General features: G+C 44.9%; 2 protein-coding genes across 5 annotated transcripts; both read right to left on the bottom strand.

Moving 5' to 3' along the window:
• Positions 1–1971: 1971 nt before the first annotated feature.
• rbm10 (RNA binding motif protein 10) lies at positions 1972–14450 on the bottom strand. 3 transcript variants are annotated; one of them, XM_027025596.2, is made up of 22 exons: positions 14304–14450; positions 13412–13507; positions 12729–13239; positions 12045–12236; positions 11682–11751; positions 9869–9942; positions 8612–8698; positions 8370–8430; positions 8065–8223; positions 7785–7945; positions 7445–7542; positions 6670–6757; positions 5873–6077; positions 5609–5718; positions 5337–5418; positions 5017–5108; positions 4416–4610; positions 3876–4046; positions 3721–3783; positions 2994–3176; positions 2861–2908; positions 1972–2746 (listed from the first exon to the last, which is right to left on the bottom strand). In XM_027025596.2, exons 2-22 carry the CDS (start codon positions 13426–13428, stop codon positions 2654–2656), a joined length of 2760 nt encoding a protein of 919 aa, XP_026881397.2. In that variant the 5' UTR covers positions 13429–13507; positions 14304–14450; the 3' UTR covers positions 1972–2653. The 3 variants fall into 3 exon arrangements, with proteins under 3 accessions (XP_026881397.2, XP_035378339.1, XP_035378341.1); XM_035522446.1 differs by lacking the exon at positions 14304–14450 and adding an exon at positions 14148–14279; XM_035522448.1 differs by lacking the exon at positions 14304–14450 and adding an exon at positions 14148–14279 and having other exon boundaries at positions 2994–3173.
• A 1228-nt stretch (positions 14451–15678) lies between these two features.
• On the bottom strand, positions 15679–20017 carry rhoac (ras homolog gene family, member Ac). Of its 2 annotated transcripts, none has more exons than XM_027025598.2 (5): positions 19934–20017; positions 18010–18165; positions 17372–17492; positions 16674–16804; positions 15679–16538 (listed from the first exon to the last, which is right to left on the bottom strand). In XM_027025598.2, the coding sequence occupies exons 2-5, from the start codon at positions 18163–18165 to the stop codon at positions 16365–16367; spliced, it is 582 nt and encodes a 193-aa protein (XP_026881399.1). In that variant the 5' UTR covers positions 19934–20017; the 3' UTR covers positions 15679–16364. The 2 variants fall into 2 exon arrangements, with proteins under 2 accessions (XP_026881399.1, XP_026881398.1); XM_027025597.2 differs by lacking the exon at positions 19934–20017 and adding an exon at positions 18382–19743.
• Between the last annotated feature and the right edge of the window lie 833 nt (positions 20018–20850).

Below are 20850 nucleotides of genomic sequence, written 5' to 3'. Positions count from 1 at the left end.
CCTCGAACGAAAGGGACGGGACCCCAACCACGCCCTCCTGGCTCTTCTGGTTAGTGTTTTGGCCCGGTGTTTTACACACACACACACACACACACACACCACTTTGGCTGAGTAAACAGCTTCAATGGCTGATTCGTGCTACTGTGGGTGAAACTGGAGATCTGCCACTAGCCAGACTCGTCTTATTAAAACAGCCTTAACTCGCAGGAGTAATACGGCCAGTGTGGAGGTCCAAATGCATCCGTGTCCCACTACATCCCTCCTGTCCCTTACAGACCCTGGAGTGCTGCAGTCATCCACCTGCGCACATCTCCGCTTGCTTTGGAATCGTGACTGCATCACGCACAGCTAGCTGAGTATAATGATCCAAACTGAAGAGTGACTAAGACTCCTCGGCCAACGTAGCACAATGAAATTACGATCAAAGGGAATATAGCCAGTATGTGCTATATGCTCAGTATGTGGTCTAGCAAAAACAAAACAAAGAAATGTTCAAATTACAAATAATAAACGCTTTTGCTCGAATGGCTGCAGACGTGGTATTTCCACGAGGAAGAACAGCTGAAGTAAACTGCAGAAATGCGTTAATGGTGAATGATTAATGATCCACTACATTGCAAAGGGGAGCGCTTCCGTTCAGGGCTGTGCTAAATGGAACCAGGACAGCAGAAACCTGGGACTAACTGGCATGGCTGCTGCGGTATTATCCTAGTTCTTACCCACTCATATCCTCCTCTCGGCGTGTTTTTGCAGTAAGCAGCCGGATGTTTGTAAGGGACATCTGCACAGATAAATGAGGATAAAGGCAACTAACGGCAGCTGAGGGGTGAAGGCCGAGTTTGCTGTGGTGATGAGGAGCAGGTCGCAGATGAGAGGCGCTCCTGTGTCATCCAGTATCAAAAAGCACACAACCCTCTAAACATGATAAATATATGTCAGGAAAAGACCAGAACATCATCAGTGCTTATCACCCGTGGTGGCTCGTAGGGGCTTATAATGGAGAAAGCAGTATACAAAGTAATATCGTACATAAATCATTTGTTCAAAACCTCCATATTAATAGTTATGAAAAAATTGATGTTTGAATGAAGCAATGGAGCTTTTAGAAGGTTTAACTTACAAAATAAAAAATGAATTATTGCCTTAAGTGTAAAACATTTGGAAAGGCTATATTTACTTGCTTGTGCATATATTAAGTCAACGTATAATGAACGCTATTCGGAATATTAACCCTATATATGAAGGTTTTAATTAATTAAATAATTAAATTGACCGACTGCCTTGCACTTGTCCAAACGCTGTGTGCATAAATATTGTAGCGAAGTATTTGAGCTGGAAACGGTAAAGCGAAGCAGCATCACGATACTAGTAGCGCCTCCAAAGCCGCCTGTATGAGGCTGTTGCTTATGGCCACACCATCCTGATCTTGGAAACTAAGCAAGTCTGGGCCAGGTTAGCACGTAGAGGGGAGCCCACCAGGGAATACCGGTATCTGGAGGCTTTTTAACCCCACAATTTCAATGACTTCTTTTCGTTCTTCCAGAGTGGCGTATTTTCAGAATTAAGCCTGGTCCTCTCGTCCCTGCCTTGGTGTCATCATCAGTGATGATTTGTACGCTGTTGGGCTGACTGGCCGTTTCAGACACCACACCACTCACCCTGCAGTGAAAACGATGCAACCTAACGCTTTATCCGACACTCACTGGGCACGACCAGACAGCAGGCACCTCATACTGCCAGTGGGCAGCAATATAAAACAAAACACGACAAGAACTAGACATTCCCATATTACCATAAATATTTGTTCTTTCCTCAAAAACTCCAATTATTTTTACAGTAAATAAAACGATCGTTTTAAAAATGATCATCACAGTTTGATAAAATATGTAAGAGGATGTTTTCCTAAACTTAAGGAGCCTACTAAGTGTAGACGACAGAATGTGAGAGCATATATCTAATACTACACAAATATAATCTGTCACATAAAACTTTATGTACTATCATTAAGTGTTATGTACAGCATATAAGTCAAACATTTCTGCTCTGCACCTTCATGCAGGTGCCGGTCAGATCAGATTTCTCACTTCACATTCGCTCTGGATGTGCGTCACTCCCGTCATAAATGTCGTACTCCAACGCACAACAGATGCATAGAAGGCTGTTTAGTGCATCCGCACTGGTGTTCCTGTGCCTAAACGATTGTATCTCACGCCAGTCCATGTGGAAGTCAAACAAATTAAATTCACACCATTCGAAGCAGAACTGGCCATCTGGGACTCAGCCCTGTTGATTTCCTTCTGAACTTGAACTAAATGCTGAGATAACACACTGAACTTTAAAAGTAAAAAAAAAAAAAAACAAGTAAAAAAAAACAAAAAAAACAAGTCCAGTACTAAAAATGTATTGTGTGTGGGTGTGAGCACATACATTATTAGCGCACCAGTGCAAGAAGATATTGTTAGCACCTCTCAGAGTGTTGAGACAGTGTGAGCCAGGAGCCCCGTTTTAACAAGCACAAGAGCCCTGAGACTTACAACACACACCATCTCAGAGAGGGAACTGGGCACGGAAGGAACTAAAGAATCACGAGAGACGTCGAACAATGTTGTACGCTCAAAAAGTTAGCAGCAGAGAGCAGGTTTGCCATCTGCTGTTACAGGGGGCTGGGTTTCCTCTTTTTGACCTCGGGCTGTTCTGGAAACAGGCCTTTCTCCCTCCGGACGGCAGCGCGGTCCCTGGACTTCATCTGCCGTGGAAACAAGAGCCAGGAAACAGAAGAACGTTCGGCAACAGAAAAGCAGACCCGCGAAACTAGGTTCGCTTTTTTAAACTTCTGCATAACGCGTAGCACGTTCCTCACCTCCCCTTCCTGGGGCCCCTGCCTCGCACGCCGCTGCTCAAGGTTTTGCTGTAAAAGAAGGAAACGTGTGAAGTTCGTCTGTAGCCCCAAAACATCCGAAGCCAGAAGCGCGTCTGTAGGACGTCCTTCTCACCTTGTGCAACTCGGAGAGCTGCTGATGTCTGAGCAGCGCCTCTTTACTGGGAAACTGCCTCCGACACAGCAGGCAGGCCAGCTTGCTCCAGTCCGTCAGACGCTCCTCCTTCTCTCCTCCCTCCTCTTCGCTGTCCGTCTCCCCTCGGTACGCTGCGACCAGCCCCTGCGGAGGACTCCCCTGCTGGGTACCGACACCAGACGGCCGGGGAGGTAAGATTAATGAGGAGCAGCGTTCCAGATAGATAGTCTGGGTAGTCTCAAGGGCTGGAAAAACCACGCAGCAATTTTTTAATCGTGATAATACATTAAATCAATAATTTACCCAGAAAACTTCTGATATGGAGCCAATTATCACCCTAGCAACGGAAGGATGTGCTCAGTGGGCAATGATACAGACACACAAAATTCATTTGATAATGGAAACCACTGAACACTCATGTGGAAGGATTCAGATTGTTTAGCTTTGCGAATCTTGAACAAACAAATAAAAATAAATAAATAAATGGTGGGGGACTTGTAAAAGGAATCATTTGCAAAATTGCTGCCTTTTTTGTGATATTCACATTACACAGGCCAGTATCGTGATTATGACCAACAAACGATTTATTGAGCAATCCCATCAGCTGCTAAATGGTGTTTGCTTTGAGTTGTTTGTCATAAGTATGAGCTATTGAGAACAGAAACCAAGTACACTCTCAGCTCTCCTCTTGACAAAATCCACTCACCTCTCTCTCCTCAAGCGGATTTATCTGGTCGATGAGAATTTGTGGCCGTTCCGTCAAGGCTCCCTACCCAACAAACCCCCAGTTCAGAGATTAAAATCGCAGAAAACACTCGGAGGGACACAGATCATCAACAGCGGGTGTTCGGAGCTCTCCACCTTCTTCTCCAGGATGGCGTAACCGGCGTCCGCGCTGGCCGACTCCCGCCGGTCGTCGGGTCGGCCCTGGCCGCCCGGGCGGGCGTGCACGGGAGCCGAGGAGGACAGCGAGCGCACGGTCTCCTTCTGCCTGTTCAGGGACTTGGCCCAGCGCTCCATGTCTTTGGCTATCTGAAACCCGCACACGGCGCGCGACTGCTGGGTCATCACTTCAAATATCACTCAAATAACGAACAGAGACACCATGTGGTGGATGCACTGCTGCGATGCCGAGACAGTCACTATAACCAGACACCCCGAACACAAGCACTTACCCACTTAACCGAACGAACCTAGAGCTACAAACCCCACAATCATGGTGCACTGACATTTTCAGCAGATGCCCATCAGAAACAACTTAGACAGCACGTGTGTGTGCTGGGACGTGAACCCGTGACCTTGTTCGAGCTGTCGCACCCCCTCTACATTAATGGCTCTTAGCATGTTTGCAGGCATCCCGGTCTAGTCTGTATCGTGTATGGAGTCACTCCAGACGTGCACCTGCTGGGCGGTCTTGGTCTTGGGCTTGTCCTTCTTCTCCTTGGAGCTGTTTGCCGGGGCCAACGGGTCAGAGGTTGTCGCAGCAGGATCGATGGTGGCATCGATGGCAGGAGGCGTTTGTGCTGAGGCAGGAACATACGTGTGATTCTCTCCATCCCAGTACATGTACTGCTGAGTGTGGGAGTTGAAATAGTACTGCGGAACCAGAGAACCAACGACCATCAACACACCATCACCACCACCCGAAAACAAGCAAGACACGAGTAACCCACATACTGGGATCCATAAGTCATGATTCTCCCACATACTGGGATCCATATAACAATTTTTAACAGATCTTTTGACAAGGTATTTTCAAAAAGAAGATAAACAAATGACACTCACTTCTGAATTCATTTAAATGTGAGAAAGTACACAGTGGTCAAAGACTTATGGAAATGTTATCTTGGGATTTTCTTTTGTGTTCTTCCCCAGTCTTTTTTAATGATATGTATAGAGTTGCTTGCATGTGCCGTATAAATTAAATAAATTTAGCTTTAAATAGCTCGCTAGCGGAGGTCCCCCCCCGCGCCTGGCCAGACGTCTCTGCTGTGCCGTTTACCTGCGAGTTGGCGTCGTAGTAGAGGCCTGTGAGAGGGTCATAGTAGTAACCTGAGCTCTCGTCATACTGATAAGTGGACACGTCCGGATCGGCTGCAGGAAGGAAACGCCCAATTCTCACATTCATTGACAAATCACTTATGGTAATTAATTAATCCACTATCACAGAACCAGTTCAAAAACAGTAAACAAGCAGGTGAGGTACATCACGCTGGTCTTTAGGCCAAATGCCGGTGGACGGCCTCGGTGAGCTGCAACACCGGACTCTGTTCTCCAGTGTACAACAGCCAGTCTCTGGAGGAACATCGTAACATAACTCACGGTACTGCTGGCGCTCTCCAGCTGTTCCCGGGGTGACAGGCTGCGGCTTTCCGATGATCTCCACCTGCTGAGACACTGGAGCCTACAAACACGCGCGCAGCAAGAATTCACCAATAATGCTGAAGAAAATTAGTAAGAGAATTAGTGTTTGCATAGATGAAGTGAATGTTTGGTCAGTGAATGAGTAAGTGTTTGCATTTGAGTGAGGGCTTTGTACTGGGTGAATGCTTGCTTTTGTGTGTGTGTGTGTGTGTGTGTGTGTGTGTACGTACCTGACTGGGCTGGGTGTAGGCAGCTGTGGTGAGCAGCTGAGAATGGCTCTGTGTGACTGCCCCTGAAGAACTGACCCCTGGAGCTTCAGTTATAGTGGGAATTGGAGCAGCTGGATGGACACCCACACACCCAATCAACATTTAATCAGACACCCTACCGTTCAATGACAAACACTCCTAGAAACAGGAAACCGACTTATGCATCACACTTTAAATTACTGTACGCGAGGATACACGCGCATGTTGAGAGCTCCGCCCCCTCACCTGTAGCCACAGCTCGTCCCTCATAGGCTCCCATTAGCCCTGGAGCAGGGGAGGCCAGCCCCGCCCCCGCTACGGAACCAGCACCTTTATAGCTTTGTCCCTCAATGCTGCCCCCTTCAGGTCCCTCCTGACCAAACAGGACTGCCCGCTGCTGGTACATGCTGAGGTCACCTGCTGGGGCATCTGTGGGGTTGTTTTGGCTGGTCTGGAGAGGGCGAGAGGTCAGCTTAGAGAACACCCACCGCTGGGCACAACACAGCCCCTTGTACATGGCTGTTCGCTTCACATGCAAAATTTAATTTGCTCATTAATACTGACCTCACTGACCATAAAAAAAAAAAAAAATCATTCTTTTGTCCTGTTGGGGACTTTATACTTGCCGTTTGCTAGTGTCCAAGGCTAAATTAGGAGTAAAACTAAAAAAAGTAAAATTATAAAAAGTAAAAAACCAGATGATAAACGGTCTGGCCAGTTAAAATCCTTTGACAGATGTATTAGTCAGTATGCTAAACACAACTGGATACAGCACCCAGTCTAATTATTCTGTGAAGTGATGTGGAAACTGTTCCTACAGTGTAATACATTTAACATTTTACATTTAGCACGTTTTAAAATTTCAATATTATTCTAATTTTTGGCTTTTTAAAAATATTTTTATTCTAATGTTTCATTTCTAAGCCCTTACCCACATCTTTTGGCTAAGCAACTATTAACACTGAAAATCTGTGTGGGGCAAGTACTATAGCACAGTGTGCGAAGCCCTGCAGGCCAGTGGGCTAAGGTAACTGTGTGTGTACCTGGGACACGGCCCACTGCGCAGCAGCTATGGCTGTGCTGGCTGCTGTAGCTGCACTCACACGACTTCCATCAGCCGGGAACACGTCCCTGCAGACAGAACAAAGATACTGGTGTTTGTCAAAGTAGGATTGGAGCTGGGGCTGTGTGGTTGGAGTTGGGAAAGAATATATTTGAGGTTTAAAGAACACAAAACGATTGTGTTCCCCCTTCAGAGCTGCGAAACGCCTCATCTAAACCCTCCAGGCTTCTGTGGAGCTGTGGATCCCTGCATGTAACTCGTGCGTTCCCACTGGTCTAATTCTACTGCTCATAACAGCCAGACCTAATTGTGTTTGATACTGGATAATCATAACTGTTTTCGATTTTATCTGATCTGATAAAACATGATTATCTGCTTATTCACTTCTGCTCTTTGGTAACAGTAGTTCCACTGGCCATGACACTTTAACTTACTCTGTCCAGTCCTGGAGGACTGAATGAAACCCTCAATCTCAGAGTACCAGTGGCCATAGAAACAAGTCAAACTGAAGTCACCTGGTACTTTAAATACGCCCGCCACCACGTGCCATGTTCAGGTTCGACGTGATCGCGTTGGCCACTTCGGTAAACATCACAGAACGGAAGTCCAAAGTCTGAGAAACTAGCGTGCACGGGTTCCCAGAGATTTCAATTGGGCATCAGTCTCCTTAAGCCCCACCCACTTAGAGCAGTGCACTAACTCTCCCTAAGCCTCTCCCCATCAGAGCAGCGTTAAAGTGTCTGGAGGTTCTGTACCGTTTGGAGCCCTTGGCAAACTCCACAGACACCACCTTCCCATCGATGGCCAGCGCAGGCTGCAAGGCCTGCAGGATCTGCAGGAGCTGAGACGCCTCCTGCAGGACACGCAGAGAAACGCCCATCCAAAGGCACCATTACCCACAAGGGATGTTGCAAACAGGATCGTTGTGGTGCAGCAGGATGAGAACAAGAATTTGCATGTTTCTACTACAGTTAATACGGATTCAACACACGTCACACAGATAACACCGATTTCATATAACGAGACTCAGCTCTGTTTGAGTCATGTTCAGTCGTTCAGAAGTCGGTATTAGTGACGTGTTTAGTGCTGTCCTACCACGATGGTGGTGAGCTGCAGGAAGGCGAAGCCGCGATTGAGCTGTGTCTGTTTGTCTTTAATGAGTCGCACGTTGGAAGGAGACAGAGTGGCATATGGGGCCAGGGCTGTCAGAATGGCCTCCAGGGTGGTATGAGGACCCAGGTTCCTGAGAATCAGGGCTAAACAACACACACACACACACACTTGTACTAATAGCAATGTGTCTGTGCATGCATATAAGAAAGGGGTGGAAGGGAGAGAGAGAGAGAGAGAGAGAGAGTGAGAGAGAGGAACTTACTGTCATTGGCCACCTCTGCTGTTTGAGATGACGTGCTAATGTTCAGGAGGGGTGCAGCGGCCTGGTAGATGGTGGGAAGAGGCAGTAAGCCCTGTGTTGAGTCTTTTACCTGCCCCTGGGGTAATTCCTTCTGCACCAGCGGCAGTTTGAGCTCAGCTTCTGAGGAGAGAAGAAGAAATACCTGGTTTTGTAATAGAATCACAACACATGCAACACTCACACAGACTCCGGCCTCCCACGTAAAATAAAAAAATCGTGGAGAGAGATTTAACAGAGAATAAGAAACAGACCTCCTCTCAGAATACCTGATTTTGGAACTCCACATTTAAAACACCGCTCCCGCCGCTTGAAGTTCTGTACCCCGCACTGGAAAATACATCATACAAGCTTTAACCAAAGCAACAATAACACTGATCAGAAATCAGTCACAACTGTCATAACATATAATCACCATTTCTCTCATTAACTACTTTAGGACTTTTGTTTTTTTTTACCCATAGCCGAAGCACGACGCGCAGTGTGAAACATGAGCTGTATTGGTAGCTACCTTGTTGCAAAGCCAGTCTTCATTAGCGCGAGGCTTTGGGTCACTGTAGTGCATGGCCACCCTCTGTCCCAGGACAGTGAGGACTCTCTGAGTGGAGAGACAGAGTGAGAGGCAGAGCAGGAGGAGGAGAAGAGGAGGGGAGAGATAGTATAGCAGTCAGGACCAAAGATGCACACCTCCCAAGCCTCCTCACAAGAGAAGGTCAGCAAGAGGAAACAGAGGTACAAAGAGAGAGAGAGAGAGGGGGGGGGGGGGGGTCACCTTCAGCTTGAGAAGTTTGGGACGGACGAGGTGGTCTGCGTGTGAGAGAGCGTGAGAGGATTTCACCCTCTCCCGGGCTCGGACTGTAACACCTCCCCCATTCAGGGGAACATCACTCGCATGGCCTTAGCGTTCCCTAACCAACCACTGCTGCCCACCCTAAAGACCACAACCAACCCAGTGGAAAACAACCCCCTGAGAGTTCCACGACACCAAGGTAAGAACAAGCACTCAAATGTTAGATTGTCTATGGACAAATAAATGATAGATAAATAAAAACAACGGACGCTTAATATATAGTGAGAGCATTTTTAAAGATTAATAATAATAATAATAATAATAATAACAAAAAAACAACATTCTATGGTTTCTGAATATTTAAAGCCAGTTTCAGGAATATTCAGGCTACTCAGGCATTCCCGCCCTTAGCTCTCAGAGTAAGCCAAGCTTCACGGGACTTGATAGGACAGTCCCTACAGGACTTCACATTCCAGCACCAGTGTCTACTGTAGACAACTGACCTTCTATAGCAGGTCTACTGTAGAGAAGGTCTTTCTACAGTATGTCTATTGCTCTATTTGGGGTTCTGAGACCAAACTCCAGCACAAGTGAACAGAAGGCTGACGAACTGAACTGTGCCAGTTAAAAGGCTGATAATTGTAGCGGCTCCCGTGATAACTCCATCCTATCTACTCATCTACAGCTGGATGCAGGACAAAAGAAGAATAAACCAAACCCACAGAAGGTCATCATCTGTGATACAGTAACTCCATCACACACCGTGAGGGAAGAGGCATTGAGTTTAGGCACACTCAGTGTAGACCCACAAATGTGAATTCAGAAAGGGTTGGTGTGTATGGGGGTGTGTGTGTGTGTGTGTGTGTGTGTGTGTGTAATGACCTGGTAGCTCTCCGTTCAGCGACTGTGTGTGTGTGTGTAGTGTGTGTGTGTATAAATATATATACATATAGGTGTGTGTGTGTAGTGTGAAGTGACCTGGTTGCTCTCCATCCAGCGACTGGCCTCCTGCAAGTGATTAAACTCGACGAAGGCGAATCCCCGGCTCTGACCTGGAGACACAGCCGCCGGCCATGACGACAGAACAACAACAACAACAACGCAGTGAGGAGTTAGTGAGGTCACATCCAGAGAGAGAGAGAGAGAGAGAGAGAGAGAGAGAGAGAGAGAGACTGAGCAAATGCAAGTGTGTGCATGTGTGAGACAGTAGGCGTTTGTGCACGCACACGCGTGAGACAGAAGGAAAGGTGTTGTGTCTGTGGGTGTGCCTGATGAGACAGAGAGAGAATAACAGGGAAATGGAATAGACTGGGACAGCTCTGACCAGTTTAGGTGCACTCATTGGTTTGTAGACTGTCACTGGTATTGATATTAGAACACAAATACTCAGCTGAATTAAAAACACAGACAGACAGACAGACAGACACACACACACACACAAGAAAACAAACTTCATATTATCAGTGACATAAGAATGGAGTCCAGCAACTATTTACATGTTCATAATGATTTAGCCTGTGGTTTATTCACACAGATTCGTCATGCCCCTGCACGATTTCTGATCCTTTCTGTTGAAGCTCTATTATCCAAAGCGTTTAGGCAACATCTGAAAAAACTGAACAGTTTTATGCTGGCTTTTCCTCTTCTTATCTTCCTGTATCCTTTAAGTATGTAGGTAAAACATGAACATACCTAAAGAATGTAGGTTTAGTCAAGACACTAATCTAGAAGATATAGAACATAGCATTATACAAGCCACTAATGTAGACTAACCTAAAGAACGCATCTTTCCTCAAGATACTTATCTAGAATAACCTAAAGAACGCATCTTTCCTCAAGATACTTATCGAGAATAACCTAGAATGTGTTTTTAATTTATGATCTTTTGCTGTCTGCTGCATAACAAACACAACCGCAAGAATGGATTGTGATAAAATTATACAACTATAGAAACTATGCATAAACTGTTTTCCTGAATATATAGACACAAACCTTGCAAGTGAACAAATAAATCTGTGAAAAGCCTCGTATTCACGGACACTTTGACCTCAACGACAGCGTAATCAGGGCTGATTAGATGCACTGTGCACTGATTAGATGCACAAGATGACAGGCCATCGAGTTCCAAAAACAAACTCTCACAATGAACCCAGAAGGGGATGAGTGTTCTGCACACTGCATGATCCCGCAGATCAACACAAACAAATAGTCCCCAAGGCAAGCTGTAAACACACAGGTAATTATACTGGAGTCTTCATACTTACACAGGAGTGAAACCCCGCACCCTGCACAAAACCGCTCACGCACACGTATGGGATGACGCCGCGTGCGTACGAGTGCACAGGTAAGTTCCTTCTGCCGTACATCCTTGCAGCTTTGTTAGGCGACGGGGTTAAAGAGTGTAAGAATGCGTGCGTGCGTGACGTTTTGGACAGTATGGCAGTTCTGTGACAGGATGAGGGGGGCGCGACTCCGAAGTGGAGCAGAGAGCAAGAGAAGAGTGTGTTTGGGCACTGTGATGGCTGCACAGCACAGGTAGATGGCATACAGTTATCAAAGCATCAAAGCTACTGACACCTGCCTCGCGGCCAGGCTTGACTAGGCAAAGGAGCACGCGACGTAAACAGGCCGAGACCACTCTGAAGGAGTAAATTAGGTTTTGTTGAATTTGTTGGTGGTGGTTGGTGTGTGTGTGTGGTTTTTTTTTGGTTTTTTTTAAAGAGAGAAGCGTAAAGGAACGGTGAAGAGAAACGCGGGGTATGGCAGAACCCCCAGGGCAGGGTGAACTCACCTGAGGATTTATTCCTCATGAGACGGACCTCTCGGGGCTGGACGCCCTGCTCCTGTAGCCGGGTCCTGATCTGAAAGGCCCAGACACATCGTCAATGCTCACATCTGCCTACTGCCAACAGAACAACCAAAGGCTAATGCACGTCTGGGGACATGTCTCGTTTACGCAGCTGACCTTACAAAAAAAACAAAACATTTCAATTATAAATGAAATAATGAAATTGTAAATTTGTAAAGAAATACAAACAATGAACAATTTCACAAAGTCATTTGTGAACCTCTTTTAGCTTCTGAGGGCCTTAAATTATAAATCATTCACGATTTTAACTTAATCTTTGTAATCATCTGTAAGGGAGGCTCTCACCTCGCTGACGGTGGCGTTTGGGGGCAGCATTCTCAGCATGACGATGTTACTGGGCCTCTCCACCTGCTCTCCCTCAGACCTGTAGTCCTGGTCATGGAGCTCTGCGTCCTCCAGGCCTGCCCCTGAGCCAGGCGGGAAGCCGCCCTCGTCGGCCTCATCTCTCCCTGCTGGCTGGTGCTGGCCGGCGAAACCCTGGAGCGAGAGGTTGGCTCGCGTTAGCCACCAGGCACGCCGCTTTTCCGTGGATGCTGTCATTTCTTTTAGTAGCTGCCAATACATGCACGCTGAACTCAATTATCGAGCAACAAGACTGACTGTACTGAGCTATGCTGAAACAGCCGTGCAACGTTACTGCAAAACCTGGAAAAGAAACGTGGAACGTTTCAAAGACCAAGACAGGAAATGAACTCAGAACTTGAGAGTGTGACAAAATAAAAGTTTTATGTCCTGCATCCTGCAGTATTACACAGCTTAGTGTTCCCTCTGCTCTAAAACAGCTGACTGTTCGTGAAAGCGTTTCAGCTCCTGAGCAAAGTCAGGAAAGCTCTACATGAGCCTTCTGTGTCTGGAGCTTAAGAAACCTGAATGAAAAGAACAAATATGAGAACAACATGAAGAACAGCAGCTTCTGCCTCTTCACTCAAGAGTGATGTTAAGAGTGACATTCATTCTCACTACGCTCACCCGTCCTTGGCCAATGCCTCTGGAGTACTTCTCTTCTTCGGGTTGCCTTGCTGTGCCGTAGTCCTCCTGAGGGGGCCCACTCTGGCTCACGAATCTAGCCCACTCTTCTCCCACCTCTGGAAGGTGTGGGGCTCGGTTGTCCGGCTGCATCTGCCCGGGTCTAAAAGGCGGACCGTCCCGCCTGTGCGCCTCCCGCTCTGCCTCAAAGCGATACTCTCGCTCCTCCTGCTGGAAGCGTGCGGCCATCGCCGGTGCCGGTGGGATATGGGGGAAAGCTTTACCCCGTCGGTTCCCATCAATTCCTCTAAATCCCCTCTGTCTGAATCCTACAGGGTTTTCAGGGAAGTGGCCGGAACTGAAATCTGGCATCCCTCTTAAACCGTCGTCCCGGCCGTGCTGCCGGTCGTTGGTAAGACCGTTATCTTGTCCATAGCCACGGTAGTCCATGTCCCTATAATCATGGTCCTCTGTGTCTTTGCCATAGCGGCCCATGCGGTTTGCACGGCCACCCCTGACAAACACAAGCAAAAATAAGAGTTTAGGATTGGATGAATTTCAGGGGAGTTAGAATCAGACTATTTTCTATTCCATGCACTTCGTCTGGATATGTACGAGCAACCCTACTTATTCAGATGTATTATTATTGTTGTTGACAAGCAGGACTCCAGTAAATAAACACTTACCGCCTCTCATAATCCATGTTCAGAAGCTGTCTCTGGGCAACGCCCCCTTGTCAGTCAGCTTGCCACATTTAACGACAACACAATATTAGATCGTTCCTGTAAGTAATTAAGTAAATGTCTGTTAATGGGAATGTTAATAAGTCGAAAAATAAAACAGTTCCAGCAACGTCGAATAATGCAGACTGATCCTATAGCTACTTCTACAACAGTTAGGCAGCCTATTACAGTTAGCTAAGATATCATACCTAAATACGATGCCGACGGGCCACCACATGAACTAAGAACAAGACTTTACTTAACGTCCAGTCTGGTTAAAGCGACTTAGTTAGTTAGTTAGAAATCTAATCACTTTTATCCATTAGCCACCTAGCTAGCCAGCTAAGCAGCTAGCCAACACGGAGCCGACCAGTTATTCTGGTGTGGCGAAGCTAGTGAGCTCGATTATACCTATAATTATTATAACTATAACTGCGAAGATTAGTGAGCTTAATTATTCTAATTTAATTACCAGTATCATGATTTTCATACTTTGCACCCAAAACGACTGAATGCACCTCGCTAGCTTTCCTGGCTAGGTTAACTAGCTTCATAGCTAACCAGTTAACTACATTAGCTTTACTAGCGAAGTAACGCTGGCCAAACAACCACATGAGCTAAACTACGACGTCAATTTAGAAAATTTGATGTAAATTACAATTTTCAAAGAAAGCGTAGTTAGAATAACTGAATACCTTACCTCTGATATTACAAGCAGCCTCACTGCGCTAGCTTAGCTAACGACTGTAGCGTAAGCTCAAGGTTGCCAGATCCACCCGACAGACTCCTCGTGGAGCATAAAACCACGTAACGTAACTATACTATAACACGTGGTCCAAGGCAGATCTGTCCTTACCTTTCGCAGATATATACTGTCGAAAATGTAGTTGACGCTAAGTCATCATAAAACCCAAAACCTTCTGCATGAATCATATATTCGGTTCGATAAGCCCAGAGTTAAGTAGCACTAGCCGCGTTAACACGCATCTGGCGGGGGGGTTGGTTCCTGGGATCTCCTGGAGCCCGGGCACCAATTGCCACATCTCCGATTACCACATCTTTTCTAGCCTTCTCGTGTTCCTCATTTCTGACGTTGCATTTACTCGGGATTGCCATATATATCACTACAGTCCTGTTCTGTTGTTTATCCACCACTACTATGTCTGTCTGTATCTGGTAGTCCCGCAGGATCTTAGCATGGTGGTTTTCTGCCACCTTTGGGGGTCTCTACCACTTCGACCTTGGAGCTTTCAGCCTGTTCTTATTTCTGTACACTATCTGAACCACTTGGTTATGGTGTTTCACATACGCTCTGCCTGCCAGCATCTTGCATCCTGCTGTTATGTTCTGGATTGTCTCAGAGGTGTCTTTGCACACCTGAATCTGGGGTGGGAGATCCCAGCCTCTATTGATCTGGTATTCAGGGCTTGTTCCTGTGCTGCCATGATTAGTGCCTCTGTGGTCTTTCAGTCCAGCCTTTTGCAGACATTGGTAGGATTTCTCCATATCGGACACTTCCACTCTCTGCTGTTGGTGCATTCCGTGCAGGTGTTTTTCCTCCTTTGATGGTCCCTGCTCCTCACTTCCTGCAGCTGGTCCATTTGTGCTGCCAGGCGCACACTGAATGCAGGAAGCTTCTTTGGCCTGTAGTCATGGTCCACGACAGGGCCTGGAGCTGTCCAGCTCTTCATACCTGAGGCGTCCGCCAGCATGATGGTTACTGGACCCTGTTCAAGGTTGCTGGGGTCTACTCTCAGGTTCTCTAACCACTGGGCTTGTTCTTGTGTGATGTTGGATAGATCAGTGGGTTACACCACTGACTTCGGCATGTCCAGTGCGATCCCTTAGGCAAGGTGCTTTACACTACCCACTTATTTAGAAACAAGAGTCACACCGGCCCAGACGTTTCCTGGGTCAACAAATTCTGCATCAGATGTTGGGGGACCAGGACAATCTGATGAAATTGGGTTACTGAAACAAATACAAGGCACTCATGGACATGAGTAGATCATAGATATCATTTATACTTATTATGAACCTGTTCATCCAATTATGGTCTGTGAGCCTCAGTGATCATTCTGCCCTGTTTAGGGAGCACTTTCATGCTATTCTGATAAACGTAGAGCTGGAACTAAAAAAAACCCTAAGATACAGCAAAACATCAAAAGGTATTCTCAGGCAATGTCTAATTTGAAATAACAGTCAAATACAACGGAACAAAACTTGTTGGCTTTTTCATTAAAATTTTATTTTCTAAATGCAATGTTTAAAAAACGGTATGCTTTAAATAACACAAAACTGCCAAATGTTTTATGTGAGTAATATAGTCCCAGATCCTTCGAGACATCGAGATATCTATGAACAGAGAGGAAATAAACAAACAAACAAAAATCCCCAAACCAAAACCAAACAGGTTGGAGCAGGAGATGAAAAATGTGGGAATACCCACCACGATGGCCAACACCCTTTAGCTGGAAAACACATAAAATGAGGCCAAATACACTAACTTACAGAGATGGAGATCAAAAGATACACATGCATCCATTTACAAACATACGTACAGCCTGTTCAACACAGAGCACTTGCTGAAGACCGCTGGAGGACGTTCACAACAGTATAAGAGTTCGGGGCTAAAACAAATAGAAGAAAACTAAAACAACCACCATAAAAGTCCTAACTATGGAGACCTTAACCAAACCTGACCTCAGAACAGTGATCCCCAGCCCCTGCTCTGGGCTGCAAGGATGACAGATAATGCAGTGTGGCCAGAGGTCCCTCATGGTTTGTCCCCATGCTCCAGTGCCCATCTCAGATACTTCAGCTTGTACCAGAATGGGAGTGCATGTCTTCCCCCCTCCCAGTTCCTGTGCCTCTATGGCAGAGTTAACCCCTCAAGTGCCCCCGTTTCCATGGATTTCTATAGCAACAGGCAGGCATTCTTCTTCCCGCGCTTCTTTGCCTGTAGCGCCGCCCTTGTGGCCATTTCAAAGACCTCTCGCACACCATCTTTTGTCTTGGCTGAGCATTCCAAATAACCAAATGCGTTGATTCGATTGGCCATGTCTCTACCTTCTTCTGGTTTCACAGGCTCCTGCAGAAAGAAATGAGCGGTTCTTTACTTCCCCCAAGTCTCACAGGATTAAGATAACACCACGCTAGTTCCACGGCTCCGGTTCTGCACATGCCCAGCACCGTACAGTTTCTCGTTTCTGCTGGGTCCTCATACCTGTTTCATTTTGGCCAGTTCCCGTCGCGTGTGCTCGTCGTTACGCAGGTCCTTTTTGTTGCCCACGAGGATGATGGGAACATTTGGACAGAAATGTTTCACTTCTGGTGTCCACTTCTCTGGAATATTCTCTGTGACACACAACAGTGATTGTTCATTTTAAGAGAAACCCTATAAATGATTTCAGTGTTATAACAGGGACGCAGTAGATTGTCACGCTTCCCCTTTCCTTATGCAAAATGCGGGATCTGAGTAATAACCAGCAACGTGCTGCTGGGACACACAGCTGATGCACCAAAGGTAATGAGTCAGTACCACCATCACACTGACTGTTAAGAAGTGGACTAAAACACATCTCACAGATGAAGCACCGCATGTTAGTAAAATCTTGAACTATGATGTATAAATGACAAAGAACTTCTGTAAGTCACTTCTGGATAAAAGTGTCTACTAAATGCCATAAATGTAATGTAAAAATTTAATAACTTATGGAGGTGAATCTTGTATAACACGAGGAATCTTGGCTAAAATGTCTAAGTGAACATAGTTAAATGATAAAATCTCAGTGATCTTGTGTTTTATCCCCATCAAATGTGCATCATCATCACCGTCTTGTCATTTGCCCCAGAAAAGCTCTTTGTACCCCCTTCCTTTGTGTTCTCAACCAGCGTCGTACAGCCTAACCACCGGCGCCTCACCCAAGCTGTCAGGGCTGTCTACGGAAAAGCACATGAGGATGACGTCCGTGTCTGGGTAGGAGAGAGGTCTCAACCGGTCATAATCCTCCTGACCAGCAGTATCCCACAAGGCAAGCTCTACCTGGAAAAGAAAACACAGCCAAGTCCATTTTAATACTAATATTACCAGTAACTATACACACACTACTACTGCTGTTACTACTACTGCTACCATTATTATTAATAATAATCTTGCTCGGTCTAGCAAGATGATCAAAGTGAAAATCAAAAAATAAATAAAAACAAATATTTTCATGATACAGATCCTTACAGGTTAATTTCAAGAAAGCAAAGGTGCACACTTTGTGGCGGGGAATTAAAAGAAACTATTATTTGGGATGACAGTGGAGGCAAAACCCAGGTATATTTTGACCTGTGATGGCAGAATACAGAATTCACAAACACTGCACCAACTGCAGTCTGCAATCACTAAACACAGGACTGGAGTGGATCTATGAATCCACCTGTGTGTCTCCTCTCTCTGTTTCAACTCTTAATTAGTAAAACTTGGAAATTAAATCATCATGTTGTAATATCTGTATCTCTTTGATAAATTATCAGTATTAGATATTTTATTTAACGACCCCCCCCCCACTTACCTGCTTTCCATCAACTTCAATGTCTGCCACGTAATTCTCAAACACAGTAGGCACATACACTTCAGGGAACTGGTCTTTACTGAACACAATGAGTAAGCATGTCTTTCCACAAGCTCCATCTCCAACTATCACCAGCTTCTTACGGATAGCAGCCATCTGAAAATGAATAGACATGTACACACACTCATAAAGCACGCGCTGAAAGGGCTGGCTAGATCATACTGACAAGCAAGAGAAGGTCCCACGTCGTCGCCGTCGAAAAGCTTCAAGGGAGAGAGGCATGCTTAAGTGAAGCAGCTGTCATTTGTTTTAAATCCTGTTGCAATTAAAAATAAACCTATAGCAGATGTAACAAAGGACGCGATAACACACCTCAGCCACGATAATCATTTCTCAAGACACGAGCACCTCTTTTAGTCAGAGTCTTGGCCATCTCAAAGCCCGTGTGGATGTCCAAGTGCCACTAACTTCACTTTAGGCAAGTTCTGCTACTTTTACCAAATAAGGGTCAAAATTCTGTGTTGATTGTATTGTGGCATCCTATCACTTTTGAATGTGCCAAAAGCATGTCCTAAGGTTGTAAACGCAGTTAAAATAAAAATGTTTTACCTAAGTAAAGCCAGCTAAGATAAGGATAGAGGTTGTTAGCTAACCTAAGCTGTTTATGTTAGGGGATTTGCTACAACTTCACAAATAGATAGACTATTAAAACAAACAAACAAAAAAACCTGACATTTCATTCAGCACTGTGTTAACTACACATTTTCATAAACCAGACCCTTTTGACCTTGATGTCCATATAGCTAATGAACCGGCCCGCTAATATCGGCTAAAACCATATAAATATATGTAAATATATGTAAATGTAATACCACATCCAAACTGTAACAATACCCGCTATTATCGGCTATAACCGCATCCAAACTATAACGATACCCGCTAATATCGGCTATAACCGCATCCAAACTATAACGATACCCGCTAATATCGGCTATAACCGCATCCAAACTGTAACGATACCCGCTAATATCGGCTATAACCGCATCCAAACTGTAACGATACCCGCTAATATCGGCTATAACCGCATCCAAACTGTAACGATACCCGCTAATATCGGCTATAACCGCATCCAAACTGTAACGATACCCGCTAATATCGGCTATAACCGCATCCAAACTGTAACGATACCCGCTAATATCGGCTATAACCGCATCCAAACTGTAACGATACCCGCTAATATCGGCTATATCGATACTAATATCACATTCGTAAGCTGCCTGTGGTCGACGGTTCAAATGTGTGAATCATATCAATCTCACGCTGAGTTTATGTGCGGTTATGTCGGTACAGACAGACAGACAGCTGACCAATCTAACAAACCTTCCAACACTTTTGTTAAAATATTTAGATCATGTAACCTACACACAGGAGCCACAAACATCTAACGTGTAGAGTTGACGAGATGCCCAGGATCGCAGCCTAGCTAACGCTAGCTAATGGTGCCTCCCAGGCAGAGAAGCTAACGGGCTAGCCGACTAAGGCAGACGCTTCTTTAAGGAGGATGGTTGTGTGAAAGCAACGAGACGGTTAGGGAGCGTTTCTGAAAGCGGAATTAGACAAATTGACGAACATTAGCGCCTGTGCTCCACACTAACACTAACAGACGGCCGCAGTTAGCTAGTTAACCTAGCTAGCTCACCCTCACATCAAAGTCTCTGTAGTCAGAGCTAAAGCTAGCCTGCTAATTCACTCACAACTTGTAATTCAGACATCAGATAAGCGGAGATATCGAAGCATGCTTATACAGACATGTATCAGTTATATATATATATATATATATATATATATATATATATATATATATATATATATATATATATATATCAGTATTTGTTAGTTTTTAAGGAAAAAGAACAGAATTTACTGTTTGCTATAAGCCGAGGAAGCGTCCACTTTCCGTCTGACTTTAAGCTCCGCCCACTTTCAGTAATGCCACGCAACACAAGGGGGTGCATTACGAAGATAAAAGTCTCCCTAAAAATAAACACTTCTAGTTCAGAAAATGCGGTATTTGCTGGAATCAGGAAGTCTTTAGCTTACTTTCTCTTTTCAGTAAATACCACCTTAAAGTACATACATCTGTGAAATCCTGTTTTGTGGCAAAATAGAGAAGACTGAACAGAGAAGTGGGTCAACTTATTTCACTATAGGTTTGTGTTGACACAAAGCAATAATTAGCGTGTACAGGTAAAACCATATCCATTGTCATTAACTATATGTCATTAAGAAAATAAAACTAACAGGCCATTAAGCACCTCACGACTGTTTCACAGGCTTGCATATACGTAGTGACACTTGTTTAATATAAAATTCCTTGTATTCTGACAGAAGGCGGAACAATGAACTGTTTATGGTATAGACAGTTAAAACCTCGTTCGTCCTTAATAAAATGTGCATTAATAAACACCCAATAGGCCTTTTGGCACGTAGAGCTCACTGACAGATTTCCATACATGTAGTGAATCTTATTTCATATAAAACGTCACAGTTTCGGACAGAAATGGGTTGTGTGATTTTGTTTCAGCAGTGTTTTTTTTTAATATATAATATATACTATATATATATATATATATACATACACACTTTTACACTATATATATATATATATATATATATATATATATATACTTTTGCATTGTTTAAGTACTAGACAGTTAAAACTTTGTCCACATCATATTAAATATATATTATTTTTTTTATCAGTTTACAGTCATCCATTGTTATTACTATTATTGTTGATATTATAATTATTAATCTAAATCTGTTTATTCCTTAATTTCT

Source organism: Electrophorus electricus, chromosome 24, assembly GCF_013358815.1.
Source record: "Electrophorus electricus isolate fEleEle1 chromosome 24, fEleEle1.pri, whole genome shotgun sequence".
NCBI lineage: Eukaryota > Metazoa > Chordata > Actinopteri > Gymnotiformes > Gymnotidae > Electrophorus > Electrophorus electricus.
The sequence above is the reverse complement of the archived record's forward strand: the minus strand, read 5'-3'. Positions and strand labels throughout refer to the sequence as shown.

What these genes read in the sequence shown, in the direction of transcription:
- rbm10 (XM_027025596.2), bottom strand. An exon ending in GAGGCATTGGCCAAGGACGG is followed by an intron (nt 12,237 to 12,728) that starts GTGAGCGTAGTG and finishes CTCTCGCTCCAG; the next exon opens with GGTTTCGCCGGCCAGCACCA. An exon ending in CAAACGCCACCGTCAGCGAG is followed by an intron (nt 11,752 to 12,044) that starts GTGAGAGCCTCC and finishes TGGGCCTTTCAG; the next exon opens with ATCAGGACCCGGCTACAGGA.
- rhoac (XM_027025597.2), bottom strand. An exon ending in AGACAGCCCTGACAGCTTGG is followed by an intron (nt 16,805 to 17,371) that starts GTGAGGCGCCGG and finishes TGTGTGTCACAG; the next exon opens with AGAATATTCCAGAGAAGTGG. An exon ending in AACTGGCCAAAATGAAACAG is followed by an intron (nt 16,539 to 16,673) that starts GTATGAGGACCC and finishes TTCTTTCTGCAG; the next exon opens with GAGCCTGTGAAACCAGAAGA.